The sequence below is a fragment of the Camelina sativa genome, chromosome 20 (assembly GCF_030686135.1).
Source record: "Camelina sativa cultivar CO46 ecotype springtype chromosome 20, ASM3068613v1".
NCBI classification, from domain to species: domain Eukaryota; kingdom Viridiplantae; phylum Streptophyta; class Magnoliopsida; order Brassicales; family Brassicaceae; genus Camelina; species Camelina sativa.
Genome location: NC_141899.1, coordinates 2,366,833 through 2,385,561, shown reverse-complemented (window position 1 = coordinate 2,385,561; position 18,729 = coordinate 2,366,833). Strand labels below are relative to the sequence as shown.

Sequence of the window (18,729 nt, the reverse complement as noted above, 5' to 3'; positions counted from 1 at the left end):
TCAAGAAACTTGCGAGAGATGATTCACCCACAACACAAGTGCTTTTTTTTTTTTTTTGGTTTTGTGGAAAAGGTTCAATAAGAACATTCAAATATATCGTAAGAAGAGCGATGTACAATTCGAGCATGTCGCAATGATCGTCACCAACTAATCATATTTGATGTGTTTGGCAGTTTGGGGACGACTTATTTTTGTTATTATGCATTTTTCAACCAAAAACGAAAATAAACAAATCTTAGTCCCATCCCATTGTAATCTACTAACTCTCCCACGTGTTTGGTTTCATAGTACACGCTGCCGAATTTATAAAACTTGTATGAACATATATTTTTTAATTGAAAATCTAGGTAATTTGATCCTTTACGCCCATGAGTCCATGAATTTACAAAGTTTGGAACCGAAGTTATACCGTAAGAAAAGCAGATGATAAAAATACACAGTTATCTACAAAAACTTCCCTTTTGGTCGTTTTACGTCATGTTAATACATTTTACTAAGCGTGTAACTGTTAATACATAAGATTCGTAGTAGTAGTTGTTGAATTTGTTCATCAACAGAAAATTATGCAACTTAAATTGTTTGTATGTTAAGTTTAAAACTCCGTAGCTTTTTTGTTTTTCAATCCCTTTCATGTATGTGATTTTTAAATTTAGGTGGATTTGATTTTTAATCCCTTGCTATTTCTAGTTCTACATTAGGTACGACGATATAATGGGAACCGAGAACTGAAAATGAATCATGATACAACTTTTTGTTTTGTTTATTTATTTTAATGTTTGATTACGACACATCCTCAGACCTATGGAATGGTCCAAGATTAATCTTTCTGGGGGAAAGGCATCCCACGGGTAGAATTCCCCCCGATTATGTAAATGGGCCGTAAGCAATGGACATATCCATGTGGTCAAAAGGATAAAACTGAGCAATTCTTGCGTTTGGGGAGAATTGATTTAACCTAGACCAACAGGACGACTCTTTCACCAAGGCTACAACCACTAGCTCACCACCTCGTGGTTTGTTCACCAGGTTTTTCTTTAAAGATAATACAATCATATGGTTATAAAGAGATACAAATTTCATAAACTTTAACGACTACCTGAATTAAAAAAAAAACATTACATCTCATATTATAAGCATACTTTAGATATTACAGTATTTATAATTATATATGAATTGTTCAGTTGCGATCTAGCTAGTTTAATAGTAATTCTTTTATTAATTAAATCTGATTGACCTTTCTCAATTAAGAAAGATGTTAACATTTTGAAAGCATGTCTTCACCTAATCTTCGTTTACAACTACAGGTCACATCATGCCAACACTAAACCTCTCCCTTAGCGTTCCTTGCTTTTAGCATTAAAACATTACCAAGTCTTCGCAATGTTAATAACCAAAACAAAACAAAAAAGTCTTTGCAATGTTCAATTTTCTTTGAAGTTGAGAAATCTTTCAAATTAAACATTAATTCTCGTTAATTGATAAAAATAACTTTTAGCAGTAGAACTGTTCTCGTATTTATAAAATAAACATATGGAAACCCCACCTCAGTTTCAACTTGCAAACAAATAGATCAAAGTTATGTTAATATATAATTGTGATATATCCTGGACCGGGAATGACTTGTAACTAATGTTACAATTTTCGTATATATGGTATAGACTTATAAATTTGTTTGCCCCATTTTAGAAGTTTTTCCTCAAAAAGTCTTTCGTCAAGATTCGAAAACAATGGAGTGGCTTATCTTATCGCAGTCGCTATTGGGGAAGTTTCTCCGAAGCTTACAGGAAGTATTACATTGTAAAATGTAACTCTCTTTACCCAATTCACAAACCAACCACCGCACTAAAGTTCATCACATTCCCACAAGTACATATATTATATAAAAATTATTCACATTTGACAAAAAACAATATATAGATATTTTTGTATCTGATCCTCTACATTAATCTCATCAATCGCCAATTAATCTATAGACTGCAAGGTGGAAAAAACTGTTAACTATTAAATGTAAAAAAAATATGAGAAACAATCTTAATTGATAATTAAACTGTTAAAAATCATAAATATCTAAGAACGGTGTCGTATCTCGCAAGTAACCTCTTGATTAAAAACGGTCCGCGCGTCACCATTGACTTTTAAAAAACACAAAACCGCGTCAAGCTAAATCGCTTTTATCTAAATACACGTTATCTCTACAGTGTATATATATATATATATGTCCTCTGCTTCTTCATCTTCTTCACTAAATCATATAAACTACTTTTTCAATATCACACCAACCTAAAAAAAAAAACTTTTCTTTCCAAATCTTTATTCTCAAGAGACATTTTTAATCATGTCGGACTTAAACGGTGCGTATTACGGACCATCGATTCCTCCGCCGAAGAAAGTCTCACACAGCCACGGCAGACGCGGCGGCAGTTGCGGATGCGGTTGTTTAGGTGACTGTCTTGGCTGCTGCGGCTGCTGTATCTTGAGCGTCATCTTCAACATCCTCATAGCCATAGCAGTCTTGTTAGGCATAGCTGCTTTGATCATCTGGCTCATATTCAGACCCAACGGTATCAAGTTCCACGTCACCGATGCTAAGCTAACCGAGTTCACACTCGACCCAGCCACAAACAACATCCGTTACAATCTCGACCTCAACTTCACCATCCGTAACCCTAACCGACGGATCGGTGTTTACTATGACCAGATCGAGGTCAGAGGACTCTACGGTGATCAGCGGTTTGGGTCCAGTAACATCTCGCCGTTTTACCAGGGGCATAAGAACACGACGGTGGTTGGAACTAAACTCGGAGGACAGCAGCTTGTGGTGCTTGACGGCGAAGAGAGGAAGGATCTTGATGAGGATGTGGTTTCAAAGATCTATAGGATCGATACAAAGCTTAGACTTAGGGTTAGGTTTAAGTTTGGGTTGATCAAGTCTTGGAAGTTCAAGCCCAACATCGAGTGCGAACTCAAGGTTCCTCTAAGTAACGCTAATACGACCAGCGGGTTTCAGTTTCAGAGGACCAAGTGTGATGTTGACTTTTGATGCTAGTCAAAAGTCAATGCTTTTATAGTCTTCGATTTCATCATATTACACTTTTATATTTATTTGATTCTTATTTTTGAGGTTTAGATTGTGTTTTGCTTCATTATTTATTTGTGATACATGGGACTTTTCTGTTATATCGTTCGAGAGGTATATATTTGTCTTATGTAATCTTTTATTGTATTGTTCCATGTGAATAAATAAAATACTTTTGATATTACATTTTTTATATATTTAAATTACCTTCGAATGGGTGTTAAACCGGCATCAACGATATTAACATCAATATCCTAAAATTAACATTATGATTTGTCATTGATTTCATGTGGCTCATGAAGCATTGATCCATGTATCAAAAATCCTAAATCTTCTGCTTCCCCATTGATCCATTTTGTGTTTGTAGAACGAGAACAAGCAACATTGCACCCATGGGGGGTTTCTTGGCACTTGCTCCATCTCCTCACCTCCCAACAATCTATTCATCTTCTTGACTATAGCCTCTTCATCAGATTGGTCACACCCGAAAAACTTTTCCTGTCATTAGAATTTTGCAGATATAAAATATTGGAAAAATCAAATCCTCCATGAACTCAACAATTATTAGTTGTTTTACCCCTTCATCAGCATATAGAGAAGCGTGGATTCTAGCAGTTGCATCTTCTAATATCGCTAGCAATTTGAACTTTCCGTTGGAATCTCGGAGTTTTCTGACATCTCGGGGATACACTTGTATGAATCGAACCACACATCTGAATTTAGCGGTCACCTGCATAAGCATAACTATACATCAATTCAATAAAGTTTTCATTACACACATTGTTCTACAACTTGGGATAAATCAAAAGCTTTTGGGACACAGTACACTGTGATAGGTCAGGATGTCCATCAGAGAAACAAAAGGAGCATCCTCATGGGCAACTCCTGAAAAGGATTAAACCATTAGTATTTATATTACCAAAACTGTCAGCGTTTTGTAAAATTTCTACAATTCAAAACTATGAGTTGGTTATTATTACCTGTGATTCCTGAATGTGAATGACTAATACAACGTGTGATGGGGTTCCATGTCGATGAAAACTTCTCTCCACTCATGCTGAATTTTTTTTAGAAAAAGATGTGTTTAAAGCTGAAGAGCACGGACGAAGCATAACACCAACTCACAGGATAAGAAAAAGCGTCAGAAAAAACCTTTGAGGACTGAAGCCTTGCATTTCTCTGTTCATTGTGTATTGCATCTTTGTAGAGGGAGTAAAAGTGGCGTTCCACAATCCCATATTTACTTGAAAGAAAATGTTCAGAAACTTCACGTGCTGACCAGGTTGGAGACAGTGAATGGCCTGTTTCTCACTAACTCTATCTACTATGATCCTCAAAACAGAACCAAAAGTAGGAAACTTACGTAATATGTATGTAGGCAACATCTCGGGTTCAACACATAAAGGAAGCCTTTCTGACCTGTAATGACGTCAAATTGTAAGCCAAAGTCAAGAGTGAGATGAGAACAGAAGCTAGGAAGTGAATATACGCAAAAGAGAAGCTTTTTGATACTCGTTTGTTTTCAGATGAAGAAACAATATACTTACTTTACCAAGATGTTGCACGGTGGCAGCTCAGTTCCATCCCAAACATAAATGTACCACCTATCTTTATAGACCTTAGAAATGTGAACAATCTTCAATAGAAAACAAAGAATGAGAAACAATGTCAATGACATAGCAGATCATAATACACTTTAAGACACTTCCAGTTCCATAAATAGAAATAAACATAAACGATACAAACCAAAACAAACTCTTTTTTAAGAAAGATCAACCTACCAGGCAAGATAAGTTTGAACATTCCCCTTCTTTGATATCTTTCAAGGGTGTGAAACAGCATGACCCTATCATAAAACAAAACAAACCTTAGAACAATCGACAAAATGCTGAATCAGTAATGTGATTATATCATAATTACCATCTTCGAACTTGTAAGTAATCAACCATTCTCTCAGATTGGATAAGAAGCTCTTATCCTGTTCCCTAATCAGAAATTTAGGTAACGACTGGTATGGTACAAAATCAACGCCATGTTTCCCATGAAACAGAGCAAACGTCGAAGAAGAAGATGTTTCATTACAGAGAGCTGTGATTTTCCGGTTAATCAGCACAATCTGCGTTTTAAGAAAACAAGAGTAATCAAAATCAAAATCCCAGAAGAAAAGTGTCAATCAATATCTGAAAAGAGAATGGTGTATGGACCAAACCTTAACACGTGAAAGCAAGATTATATCCCCAATTGATTCAACACGAGGAAGCGTTTGAGTGATACGAGCGACGAATTTAACGGGAAGGCCAGATCCTGAATGCCATGGGTCTACGATTTTGAGCATACATGAACAATCTGTGTAACAAAGCTCGAGCAATCTATGAAAATGGAAGTTTTCGGAAATTTTTGTATATTAGATTGAAACTGCAAAAAAAGGTCATAATTACCAGAGCCGGTGGAGAAACCTAGCTCGACGATGACTCCAATGAGGTTAATATGGAGATGCAACGCCTTGAAAGCGTCTTGAATTCTCAGGAATTTGTAGTCATCCCTAATCTCCATGTCTGTGATCGTTGGGGGTTTTTTGCCAAAGGTTGAAGAAGACTCGGTGCCACTCTACTGAAACTCGCTGAGTCGTTTAGAGGGTTTCGTAACTTAAATGGGTCTTAAAGGCCCAATATGAGTGATTAATGGGCCTTCTTCAGCTAAAACTCTGGCTATGCAATAAACGTCACAATACCACAAGGTCCAACACAACGCATGCTTACATCACCATCAAATATGTATATGTTTAGACAAATATGGTCTGAATTCTGAAAGAAAAATAGAAAGAAGAGGGAAGATAATAGAAAGACAACGAAGTATCTTATTTGTCTTTAACAAACATTTTAAAACTAAGTGATTAAAGATGCTATGAGTTTTTCTTTCTAATTTTTATATGTAACACCAACAGCTCATACAATCTTCTTGACCATCGTGATATCTTAGCGAAAGCGACTTGTATATACTTATTTTTTAAGGTCTTCAATCTTTGTTTAATAATAGTAACATATAAATATTGATCAATTTCATTATTTTGTGATCTAATTAAAATCCAACATAAGTTCCACAAATTATGCAAACCCCTAAGTTTAGATATCTGATGTTGACAAAAAATAACAAAAAAAAAAAGCTTAGATACTCGGTTTTTTTTTTCATATCTTGTCTTTAATATATAATGAATCTTTAGGAAGATACTTTACATTCTAATTATGATTTTGAGTTAGGATGACAAGGTGAAAATTTACTAGGATTTGCATAGATAACAAACTTCTATGATTTTTACCAATATTCGATTCTATATTGTTGTTGGTCAATTCCACTATTCAGTTACAAATAAATTCATAAACATTTTGTCGGCCAAAAAGAAAAGTTAGAAAGGTAACAAGCACTTTTTATTTCTCTCAGTTAAACTGTATTGTTAATCTATTGTATTCTTATGGTTTTGTGTTGCTTTGGTCTTCAAGTCTAAGAAGCATCATCCAAATTTGATGCGATGTAAAAAGGTTTAGTCAAAAGATGCGATGTAAGGATCATCCAAATTTTGTTGGATGATTACATCAGCTGACAACTGTTATATATTCAACATATCTTTTATATATATATGTATGCCAAACTAATAAGTAATTATTATATTTTTTTGCCTCTACTTATGAAACTATACTTTCTTGGTTCATCAAAAGAAAGAGGAGGATATTCATTAATCATTAGATTAAGATCAACTACAAGCCGTTTACTATATCCTTCAACGCTAAAAAAATATCCCCTTGCTTACAGAGATTGCTCTAAATATCAAACTAAATGGAGTTTTGTAAATATTTGTTGATTTTATTCTATTTTTCATATTACTAACACACACACATTTAAAATGTAATTTACATGTGACAAAGAAATTAAAAAAACTATATAATACTAATCTAAAAAATGTGGGTGTGAAATGTGAATACGCGGAGGTACTGTTGCTTTAGAGGGTTGAAAATTGATAAAGACGTGAAGAACTAAACAAGTAAGTGATTACGAGACACCTCGCCAGACTTTGAATAATAAATCCATTAATCAAACAAAATTTATAATTAGTTTCAGCAAAGAATGAATTTTGTTTTTCTTAAACGGCTGGTGACCAATAAATTGAAGTAAGAAACTATATACTATAGATGACCAAAAAACTATAAATGTCTTGCGACGTTTGTCTATCATTCCAAACTTTCCTAAAATTTTCTTTTGCAATGCAAATTTCAAAACCGCGAACGAAAGGAATACAAATCAAAACGGTTTATTTTTACTAATTTGACTATCTATCCTTTCCTCTACACCAATATAGTTAAACATGAACCAAATCGAAACCAAATCAGATCACTGAGACAACTTACAATATCTTATACATATAATTTTCCAAACCTCGATTAGAAAACTGACCTCTTTCTTCTTCATGTGGTTGTCAAATCTTCAACGTGTATGTAGATTATATTAAATGAGCAAATTGCAATATCTTAGCTGTTTTCTAAGTTATTATTAGTTGATCACTCAAAAAGTGAATACTTTCTGTGTTAGCATTGTTGTAAGTTTGTAACTAACTATACATAAAGATGTTCTTCTAACTTATAGCTTTTTTTGTAACTTATAAGGGTTCACATCACATTCTATACAACATAGTGGTGAAGTGATAGTTTTGACAGCTTTCAAATGTTCATATGCATACAATGGATGAAATCAAAATATATAGTGCAACCATCGTAATTATGCGTGATACAAAGAGTTTTTATCTGTGTGTACATATATTTTTTAAAAAATGTTGAATTTAAAGTCCAAATTGCTTCTTTTCGGATTTTTGTTAAAGTTCAAAATTCCTTTTAACAAAGAAAAATGAAGACATATAGTTGTTCCTACGAATGGAATAGAAGACCAGTACACGAGTGGTTCTGTACACTAAGATTTAGATATCAAAAATGGGTCAGACAGATTTCATTCAGTATCCAACAAATACATAGTTTTTGGTGAGATGGAGACCATTAGTTTGAGAAAAATGAAATGTTCAAATTAAAACATGATCCACGAATCTGGTTGCATTGAACTAATCAGATACAAAATCTGAACAGATCTTCCAACCTGTGATAGATCTAATCTTAATCCTTCCACACAAAAAAATGAATTAAATAAATGAAGAGATCATATTATAAATCACGGCCGTATACAGACACAAAATGACTTTTCAAAACATATCTATTATAAAACAATACTATACTAAAATGTAAGGAAGTTGTAATAACCATACTATAATAAAAAATGGTAATGTACACAGTAGCTGGATATATAAGATATAAGTATTTTTAAGCCGTGTTTTAGAGTTTCCATTGGAATATTCAAACTACAAATTAGAATAATAGTACTCCAAAGTCCAAAAGATAGGTTTAATTCTTCGCAAGAAGTGAACACAAAATAAAATATAGAAAATTAGAAACATTAGGAGAATAATATTTAATAACAGGGGAAGGGCATGGGAATCGCATTTATAGTCTCCTTCTTCTCCTCTATATATATATAAATACTAAACACAATTCCAAAGTGTAGTCTCATTCATCATAATAATCATAGAATTTAACTTTTAAGCTAGAGAGAGAGACAAAGAAAGAGAGAGAGAAAAGAGAAAGAGAGAGATGGAAGAGACAAAATCAAGATTCAAGAGGATCTGTGTCTTCTGTGGAAGCAGTTCCGGCAAAAAACCTTCATACCAAGAAGCTGCCATCCAATTGGGTAACGAGTTGGTACGTTCTATCTTCAACTTTTTCTCTACTCACTCACACACATATATGTATATTTTATAGTTTATATGTACATTCATATCCACAACTAAACACAAAGATACACTCTTAATCATCTTCTTGTATTGTTTGTAAGTACTTTAGCTTTTAAGATATCTCTCTCTTTTTCTTTTTACTATTTGTTTGCTAAAAAGACTGATTGATTTAAAACTATATGATGGTATTTAATATGAACTCAAAAGATGAAGATTTGATTTGAAATATGAACTGAGAATCTTTCTTTGAAACATTGGCTATGATGGGGTTTTGATTGTGTGTTGCAACGAACAATTATGAATCTACCAAACGTGTGGACGCTGATTTTCAATTTTTTTTTTTGAGAAATCGAATTTGTGCTATGGTTTATTGTTGTGTTATTGGCATGAGAGAGAGATGACACAATTGTAGCTTCTACTATGCTTAGCTGTAACCCGCCTGTCACTCGAGCAGCACTCTTGCATGATCTCTTCTTTAAAGATTTTTTATTTTAATTTTTAGTAAGTTTTACATTATTACACACATATATCTTGTTTTTCCATGATTTTACTCTGGATCTCTGAGGTTTCCTATGATTTTACTTAAACCTAAAACTTAAGTTTCCAAGTATAACCAATGATTTTGTTTACGGGGAAGATAAATAATAATGACAGTTTTTGTTTATTGCCTCGAGGGAGACAATAAAAACCAAAAAATGTTCGTTGGAAGAATAATGACTCTATGTACAAAGCGTGTGTTGTGGGGTGTACTTCTTCAACAACACAAAATATTTTAAAAATTAATACTAATAATTAGAACCCCTAGTTTGTATAACTAAATAGTAGTAGTAGTAGTATTTGTGAGATTGATCTGTAGGTAATAATAATAGTATTAATAGGATGGTGACCATTGAGATTAGGATTGATGATGATGAGCTATATTTTCCTTTTTTCTTAATTGAGATTTGATATTTGATGTGGTTGCTTCTTTTTGGGGACGATTGTGGGTTTGGGTTTGTGACACGTGTTCGTCTTTCATCATGAAAACTCTGTTATCATCATAAATAATGCATATAATATAATAATAATAATAATTAAAGAAACTGATGGTGGGAATGTGGTTGAAGGTGGAGAGAAGGATTGATTTGGTATACGGAGGTGGTAGCGTGGGGCTTATGGGTCTCGTCTCTCAGGCTGTTCATCATGGTGGTCGCCATGTTCTAGGGTTTGTTCTCTCTCTCTCTCTCTCTAGTATATGATGCATTTGCTAGTTCCAAGTAAACCATTACTCATCATTGTGTTTTAAAAATTTGACCGTTGATTATGACTATCTACATGCATGATGCCTATTAACCTATTGTTTGTCGCATGGAATTTGATAATTGATTAATCTTTGGTTATGTGAAGAGAGAGTTGATTCTAATAAGAGAAGCAACATAACAACGACAAAAAAGGATCTGTGCATGTTTCCTTTGTCCAAAAAGTGTCTCTTTGCCTTTTAAATTATTTACTAAAATTAAGCTACAACTAGTTCTCTCGTATGTGTGTGTTTTGTTTGTGCTATGAGAGAATCCCGTTTCAATTATCTATACAAAAATGGTCAACTATCTTAATTAATTGTAGATGGACATTTAAACCGGTTTCAGTATGCATTGTTATTAACCGGTATATTCTTTTATTTATTGTAGGGTTATTCCAAAAACCTTGATGCCAAGAGAGGTATGTACCAAATAAAGCTCTATTGAATGAATCTCTTTTTTTTTTTGTTGGACTTGGTATTATTATTTTTTTTTTTTGTCAACAAAAAGACTTGGTATTATTATTATATATAGTATTATTGAGATAGAAATTGCCTTGTAATGATCTACATAAAATAGTGGTAGGACCAAAAAAGGAATGATTGAGACTTGGAGCGTTTTTTTGGTTTCCTTCACGATACATCTCCTTGACCAAACTAATATATTTATATGTAAAATCCACAATATAAAAAAGACCATGCAATATATATAATATATAAAATATTTTGCGGTGTTCACATTTTAGAGGTGGCAATAGAGAGAAATATCTAAAAAAAGTGGTGGTATCAATTTGTAGATAACCGGTGAGACCATCGGTGAAGTGAAAGCTGTCGCTGATATGCATCAAAGGAAAGCTGAAATGGCTCGTCAAGCTGACGCCTTCATTGCCCTACCTGGTATGTAGTTCCAAGTTTTGTTCATTACTAATAAAAAAAAATCAATTCGTTATTCGATTATATAATTTGTATTAAGTCTAAAATATGTCGAAATCAATTTTCTTTTTCGTAAACTGTTAGGTGGGTATGGTACGTTGGAAGAGTTGCTGGAAGTCATTACATGGGCTCAACTCGGAATCCACCGTAAGCCGGTACGTAATCAGGGAAATTAAAATTAACTTTTACGGATTATATATATAATATTGTGATGATATGAGCTTTGCATTATTAGTTACGACCGGAATATGCGTGTTGAATATTTATTCTCTTATTAAAAACCTTCAAGAGTGTTTTTATATATAGGAATGTTCGGTTTAATTTGACTGTATAAAGATACAAATGGTTGCATATGGTACGTCGTAATAATCACATGGAACAAGATTCCTTTTGAGAGATTCTTTATACCTCTTAACTTTTTTTGTACTATTCTTATTTTAAAGTTTAGTTATTGTTCACATTCTATAAGCATGTAATATGATAATTTGCATGAATATAAAAAACGATGTGTTGTCACGACGTACGACTACATAACCCCTGATTGTGAGACCGGAAGCTTCCGATGTCGTAATCTTTTTTTTTATACTAGTAGTACCATTTAATTTAAAAGTATTTGGTGTCTAACATTATTTTTTGGTCAATAATTTAATGACAGGTGGGTCTTCTTAACGTGGATGGTTACTACAACTCGCTGTTAACGTTTATAGATAAGGCTGTGGACGAAGGATTTATATCCCCAATGGCTCGTAGAATCATCGTCTCTGCACCAAACGCTAAAGAGTTGGTTCGACAACTCGAGGTATGAATGATTTTACTACATTCTCATAGAAGTGACATGGAATTCGTGATTTGTTAGACTCATTTTAGTACACTTAAAATGTTGTTGTAGGAATACGAACCGGAGTTCGATGAGATAACATCAAAACTGGTTTGGGATGAAGTGGACCGGCTAAGTTATGTACCGGGTTCGGAGGTTGCTACGTAAAAAGGATAACATTATGGGGGAGTTTGATTTTTTTTGGTAAAAGCAGTGTACAGCGGGAAAAGTGAAGTTTTTTTACCTTTTTAACATCAGGAAGGAAAGGTCGGAAAGAAGAAGACAAAAAAAAAGTATTGGGGTCGTTTTGAAAACATTATATTGTAGGGGAGGTTAATGTGTGAAGTGGATAAACCACGTGGGTAACTGCTAACCGCGTCTATACCAAACCCCATCATCCCCACTTGTCTTTGTACATTTTGGTTTAATGGAAAACAAAAAAGGATAGGGGCCATAGGGCTATCTCAAGAAAATGACAAATCGATCCTTTTCTTTTGAATATTTTTTAATTCTATAATTATCTTTTTAGTTCATCTGCTGCCTAGTGTGTACATTATTTGAATAATTCAATTTCTTTTTTTTTTTTTTTCACCAGATAAATCGCATACGTGATATTTTTGGTCATTATTATAAAGAATATTCCGATTAAACGTATACGTTATATACAACAGAAACTAGTTGTCGGCTAAAGATGGAGATTATTTAGCTTTATGAGCACTTAACAAACTAATCAGAAAGTTATCCAAATCCAGATACCCTCTCGGTGCAATGCCCAAGTACTTAAATATAGCCAAAGATTTAATATAAAGGGCCTGAAAGTTCTTGCTTGTCATTATTAACACCAACAATTGAGAATGTTAAAACAATCAGGGAATACTCCAGCAAACCGAGTCGGGTCTTGAAACATAAAACAGATGGGCTCCTGCAGTACTCAGCCCATTATCAATTCAGCAAACAAGCCCATAAAGTCTTCCTCTCCTACAGTCCCACAAAAAACAGATAATCAGTTCTCACAAACATCACGCAAAAAGATTAATGCACTGCAGCACTAAAGATCTCACTCACTCCAAAAATTTTTTTGATCCTCTTGGATCTAGTGTCGTTAGGTGCCATCTGTTTTATGTTGGAAGACTCTGCTTGCCGCAGAGTATTCCCTCCACCTGAAACCATAATAATAAGTCGATTACCACCAATTTTAGCTTCAGGATTTGACCTTAGGTGAAGCTCTTTGAGTGAGTACATTGGGAAAATATGGTTTAACTAACACATGTTAAAGAAGGTTGTATGGAGTAATAAAAGTATTGACTTATTCTGCTATGGTCAAATACTCTGGTTTGAGGGTCCTTAGCTTTATGACACTTACTAATAAAGAGCTCCCCAATTCCTCTACAGGATTTGACCTCAGGCCTATGACACTTACTAACTAGAAGCTGCGTAAATAGCTTTACACATGTTAAAGAAGGTTTATCATGTATGGAGTTGAAGTACTAGAGTATTGACTTATTCTGCTATGGTCCAATACTCTGGTTTGACCTTAGGTTATGATATGATACCTACGTGCTAATAAAAAGAGCTTCCCAATTCCTCTATAGGATTGACCTTAGCTTATGACACTAACTAACTAGAAGCAGCATAAATAGTTTAACTGACACAAGTTAAAGAAGGTTGCATGGAGTAATAAAGTACCTTGATGAACTCTTGATAAATTAAAAAAAAACTGCCTCTGTCTGGGCGATTATTAGGTGATAATGAGTCGAACGGTTCCTGATATAGTGATATGTATGACTCAAATTAAAAAGACTAACTTAATTATTAAGTATAGGAAATAAATGATTCTTTAAGTTGGTTGGATTCCGAATATATTTCCATCTAATCTTCACATTCACATCTTTAAATCTTACTACTATAAAAAATCTGTCCTTCTTGAATTGTTTATGTTATAAAAGTGAAGAGAAACTCTTATCAAAACTAGAAAAATGGACAAAAAGTAGTAAACAATGTTAATTTATTTTTATAAATTTGTCTCTCTTCCAACCAAAACAATAATTCAGAAAAAATACAAAAAAAAAAAAAAAAAAGTAAACGTTTCCTTTATTAAATGTATAAATCAATAAAATACACACAAAGATAGTGACACATATGTTCAAAAAAATCATAGAGTTCAATAATTGGACTACCTTCCTCTAACATAATCACTCACAAGAAAGAAAGAACAAAAACCCAATCAGCCACACACATCCATCCACATAAACCCAAAAAGAGAAGACTTTAATGGAGATTCCGCCGTCACAATCTCCGGCAACACCACTCCGCCGTACTAAATCCATATCCACCATGACGACTTTGAACACTCAAGAAATCCCTTTCGACATCGCTTCAACGCCGCCGTCATCTTTCGACTACGACCTGATCACCACAAAACCATCTTCTTTCGTAGCGTACACGTCTCTCAGAGACATCATCTCCTCGTCTTCTCCGAGTAACTCCTCCCTCGCTTTACCGATGATTCACGGTAGCTGCTCTCCGGTTATTTCATCCGTCGGAGATATCTCGATTCGTAACCGTCTCGTTAAGCAAGCTGCTCTGTCTTATCTTCAACCAACGACGGCTTTGACTTCTTCAGACGATTCTCCTGGTTCTCAATTCTTCCGCCGCGTTTGGCTTCAAATCTCCGCCGGGTTACAGTTCTTGAAACGTGTGTTTGATTGGCTTTTTCAGTCCATTCGTGTTCCTTTGATTGTCAAATAGTTTTTTTTTTTTTGGTGGAGATTTTCAAGAATTGAACACAAAACTGTTTGATATTACAATAAAAAAAAAAAAGGTGTTACAAAATTGGTTTGGTTATTGCAATTCCGGTGAACCGTCGGTTTACAATTTGGTTATTGAGATTGTGGGATTTAGAAGTAGTAGCTGCACCTTCTTCTGCTAACAGCTTTACCGGAGGAACATAAATGTTTGTTGTCTATCTTTTGATTTTGATCGGTTCTTTTTCTGCAGACAAAAGACAAGTGAATGTAGTTTGGTAAGAGTGGTTTGTCTGATACAGCAAATTTGATTGTTTTTTTAATACCTTGTCGATGACGAATTGTTGTTGGAGGTGCCTAAAGATTTGGAGAGTCCAATGATAGCCACATTGCCATAGTTGAACAATAACTAAATGTCCTCTCATCCTTAAAACAGTAATCCCCTGGTCTATGTCTGATTGATGCTTAGACATGTACGGAGCTACTAGTGTTTCGTAGACATAGCTAATTCCCTGTTAAAAACCGGACAAAAGGAGAAAGAAAGATTGGTTTTTTGTGTGAATTAAAAACAAAAAGCGGATGTTCATGAGATTTTCTTCTTGCATTGTACCTTTGATTTTGGGTACCATAGATAAATGAGAAGAGCGATTTTTATCTCGCCGTAGAATGGTAACCTGCGAGATTAATCAGAAGGTTTTGTAACATATAAACAAAGTGATGGGGGTTTATAAATTTTGCTACTACTAAGTACTAACCATGATACAGTGATGTCTCCTACCCTTTCAAACACTGTAAGAAGACCAACCAAGATCCTGCAATTAATATCGAATATATGATTTTTGATATAATGGTTTGATAAGGAGAGAATAAGATTCCTTATCCATAACAAAAAAAGGAATCTTCTTTATCTAACAATTACCAATATTTGCACCAGTATCTAAGTTCGTGAATCTCAAGCTTTTTCTTTTCCACGCTTTTGTAGCATCCATATGCTGGGTACGCGTAACCCACAAGCAATCTGCAAAATTTTCCGAGATGCTAAGAGAGCGAAGACGAAAAATGCCAAAAAAAAAAATTACAAGATGAAGGAAGGAGAAGAGATAGAGAGGGTCTCACATTATGGTTCTTGTAATGAAGTCTCCGAGCATCTTAGATCAACTAACAGAATTTAGGAATAAAGTCTTGAATCAAATCCAAAACCCGGATAAACCGGTTCGTTCAGAGCATAAGAAAATAAGAAGAAGATACCAAATTAGTTTTAGAATGAGATTCAGGAGGAACTGCAAATTAGAGAGAGAGCGAGAGAGATGATAGTTAGATTGAAATGATTAAAGGAGATGTGGGATAAGAAGAGAAGCAAAAGGAACTTTGGGATTGCTTGAAAAAGAAGCTTCTTTTTTATTTTAAAGAAAAGTCTCTCTCTGATTAGGAACGTAACGTTGCATTTCTTGGGATGCCGATTTTTTTTGTTCTTCTGCCAAAAACGTTGTAACCGTTTTGTGTCAAAAGTGTAGAAGGTTGACGAGAGGATTGTTTAGGAAATAGTATATAAAGAGAATAGGGATAAGTATACAATAGGGATTACACATGTTTATAAAGAGAATAGAATGATAACCTAATTAACCTACTCTCCATAATTATAAACCATGTAATTATTAACAAATATACTCAAGCTATTTTTCGATAAGTATAAAGTAAACCATCATAATTATTAACAAATATACTCATTCTATAAAAAGCAACCCGAATTATCATTTTTTAATATATTATACAGGTGAAAATAAAGTAATCATTAATACACATATATGTAGGAAAAAAAAACTCATATAAAGTTCTCCGTACTGGATCGAGGTGAATACTCTTTTTACATGAAGCTAAAGGCCCAATGAAAAGCCCAAAACGATTTATACTTAGGTTAGAATTGGATTTGGCATTTGGAGGAACGTTTAGGCAGAGGAAGGTCTTCTGGAGTGACTTTGTTGTTGGTAAACAGCTTTCATCATTATTTATTAGCTTTGCTACATCAGAGAGCAAAAAATCACACAAGAGAGAATACTAACATATTAGCCTAATAAATGGCGTTTGCTTTGAAACCTCAGGTTATGATTATTAGAATCTCTCACTCTACTATCATAACCTGTACAACAACACCACTTCCTTAATTCCTTTGATTCTTCGAACTACATAGAGACAAATTCGTCGACCAACTGAGTCTTTGACTAGGAAGTATCCAAACAGTACTGCTCTTTCATATATATAAATTTATTATTAGTACTGATTACTGTTGCGAATGTTAATGTTTAACATCCAGTGCATGCTTTTACCCTTCTCTAATCTATGTATTTCTATTCATCGCTTTGATGATTAGTGATTATACAAGAAATTAATAACAACAATTCAAAACTTTAATTGTCTGACAGTATTGCTCCCCATATAAATTGATATGAAAGCTGCCAGTGAGACTTTAGAAGAAAGTAGGAGATATACAATAGAAAACTATCGAAGCTTAAATGTGTACTGCCCTCACAATAAAGAACAGCATCATAAGATTTCAACTACTCAAGTTTAAATGCATTTGAAGACGCAATAATTAATTGATTAAGTAGAAAAAAACAAATATAGAGAAATTAAAACTATGGCATACCCTCTTTAAAGCTTGGTCAAATCTTTGAAGGTTTTTTTTTTTATAAAAAAAAATATTTATATTTAAAGGATCATCTTACAGTATAATAGTATTTGAAAATCAAGCTTAGGCCTCGGGCAACAATAACATTCGGCTAATTCAATATAAATGTGATCATAAACTCTATATATATTAATAATATATTTAGATGATCACTACTTGTAATATGTCATCTCTATCCGCATATTGTATGTTTATTTGTCGACACAAAAAAAGAAGAAGAATGATTATGTTTTAAAATTGCTGATATATAAGTGGATCCAGATACCTAATTTTTCGTAGATATACTACATACGACTGTGACTAGTCCTACTCCTAATATAACAAGATCATGGGGCACCGAATTGTGTGGGCGAAGACTTTAGTACGTGGAACTGAGTGGAGAGATACGTATCTAAGTAATACATTTGTAAATTATCCTAGATTATATTTGTATTTAGACATATCCAAAGAGTCTGAAACCCCGAAGCTAATTAATTATGGACATTTTATCCTTCAATAAAACTTATCACAAGTCAAATTATAAAGTACGGATGGATTTTTGCATGCTTTTTTCGTATATGTGAACGTGCAATCGCATGCGATAATAGTTTTGCGTTGTGTATTTTGTTGATCTAATTCCTCTTGGTCCTCAAATATCTTAGGTGGGCCTCTTCCTTATAAATGGGCCCACACCAAATCTACTACTACTCTTGTCTCTCTCCGACTCCCTCCAAAGGCCAATTTATATACTCGTCTTTACATCATCACTCATGGCTACTCGTCGTCATCAATGAAATTCATACATATACTCCTCTGATATCTAGCCTGAGTATGATTAGATGACTGATTTAGTAGATGGAACTAGTAGTTTTAACATGCAAAACAGCAATCTCCTAATTTTTTCATTTAATCATAAGTCGTAACCACTCTTCGTTAATTAATGGATGACTCTTCTCTTCAGCAACCTTAGATTCGTATAGCTTTAATCGGACCAGAGACCGAAACGGTATAATGCGTTAACGAATAGTCTCTTCACCAGCGTTAGAGTACTCTATAAATTAAATAACCCTCATTACAAACGTTGCACATCAAGAAACCAAAAAAAAAATGTATACACTTTGGTTGACGTCTGTTTCCAATAACCAAAATGATGTTAATACCATGACCATCTAGCTGGTTTGGTTCTATGTGGGGTTGTAAAATTATGACTCTATGAAGGTAGAAACGTTAATCAAAGCAAAGAACCGGCGATAATTGAGAGAAAAGGAGAGGTAGGAAGTAAGAATTGAATAAGGGAACATGGAGCTTTGAAAGATGAGATTACTAAAATTGGAAAGCGGCAACAGAAAGGTGGCATTTAGTGAATGATAAGAAGAGAAATGGAGTTCCTTCTT

The 18,729-nt window shown here is 33.9% G+C and overlaps 4 protein-coding genes, 1 long non-coding RNA gene and 1 pseudogene across 13 annotated transcripts; 3 read left to right on the top strand and 3 right to left on the bottom strand.

Annotated features, from left to right (window-relative positions):
- Positions 1-2,146: 2,146 nt before the first annotated feature.
- Positions 2,147-3,260, top strand: LOC104768825 (NDR1/HIN1-like protein 3 pseudogene; annotated as a pseudogene). Its single transcript, XR_015592677.1, has one exon. The product of XR_015592677.1 is annotated as an NDR1/HIN1-like protein 3 pseudogene (transcript).
- Positions 3,198-5,882, bottom strand: LOC104768826 (protection of telomeres protein 1b). Of its 8 annotated transcripts, none has more exons than XR_015592675.1 (11): positions 5,515-5,696; positions 5,286-5,395; positions 4,997-5,192; positions 4,858-4,922; positions 4,624-4,712; positions 4,440-4,495; positions 4,229-4,350; positions 4,057-4,133; positions 3,903-3,961; positions 3,654-3,806; positions 3,198-3,574 (listed from the first exon to the last, which is right to left on the bottom strand). XR_015592675.1 is itself a non-coding variant. In XM_010492886.2 (10 exons), exons 1-10 carry the CDS (start codon positions 5,627-5,629, stop codon positions 3,371-3,373), a joined length of 1,362 nt encoding a protein of 453 aa, XP_010491188.1. In that variant the 5' UTR covers positions 5,630-5,882; the 3' UTR covers positions 3,198-3,370. The 8 variants fall into 8 exon arrangements, 3 of the variants coding, with proteins under 3 accessions (XP_010491188.1, XP_087360841.1, XP_010491189.1); XR_015592676.1 differs by having other exon boundaries at positions 5,286-5,380; XR_015592674.1 differs by having other exon boundaries at positions 3,654-3,820; positions 5,286-5,422; positions 5,515-5,695.
- A 2,729-nt stretch (positions 5,883-8,611) lies between these two features.
- On the top strand, positions 8,612-12,459 carry LOC104768823 (cytokinin riboside 5'-monophosphate phosphoribohydrolase LOG7). The gene is made up of 7 exons (XM_010492884.3): positions 8,612-8,868; positions 10,007-10,104; positions 10,568-10,598; positions 10,974-11,073; positions 11,194-11,264; positions 11,765-11,908; positions 11,999-12,459. The coding sequence occupies exons 1-7, from the start codon at positions 8,761-8,763 to the stop codon at positions 12,092-12,094; spliced, it is 648 nt and encodes a 215-aa protein (XP_010491186.1). The 5' UTR covers positions 8,612-8,760; the 3' UTR covers positions 12,095-12,459.
- A 106-nt stretch (positions 12,460-12,565) lies between these two features.
- On the bottom strand, positions 12,566-13,697 carry LOC104768822 (uncharacterized). Its single transcript, XR_764284.3, has 3 exons — positions 13,613-13,697; positions 12,992-13,086; positions 12,566-12,904 (listed from the first exon to the last, which is right to left on the bottom strand). It is a non-coding gene; the product is annotated as an uncharacterized LOC104768822 (long non-coding RNA).
- Positions 13,698-14,068: 371 nt separating this feature from the next.
- LOC104768821 (HVA22-like protein i) lies at positions 14,069-16,235 on the bottom strand. Its single transcript, XM_010492882.2, has 6 exons — positions 15,787-16,235; positions 15,590-15,688; positions 15,426-15,482; positions 15,281-15,344; positions 14,997-15,182; positions 14,069-14,917 (listed from the first exon to the last, which is right to left on the bottom strand). Exons 1-6 carry the CDS (start codon positions 15,816-15,818, stop codon positions 14,861-14,863), a joined length of 495 nt encoding a protein of 164 aa, XP_010491184.1. The 5' UTR covers positions 15,819-16,235; the 3' UTR covers positions 14,069-14,860.
- Positions 14,198-14,758, top strand: LOC104768820 (uncharacterized). Its single transcript, XM_010492879.3, has one exon. The coding sequence runs from the start codon at positions 14,198-14,200 to the stop codon at positions 14,672-14,674; it is 477 nt and encodes a 158-aa protein (XP_010491181.1). The 3' UTR covers positions 14,675-14,758.
- Positions 16,236-18,729: the final 2,494 nt, after the last annotated feature.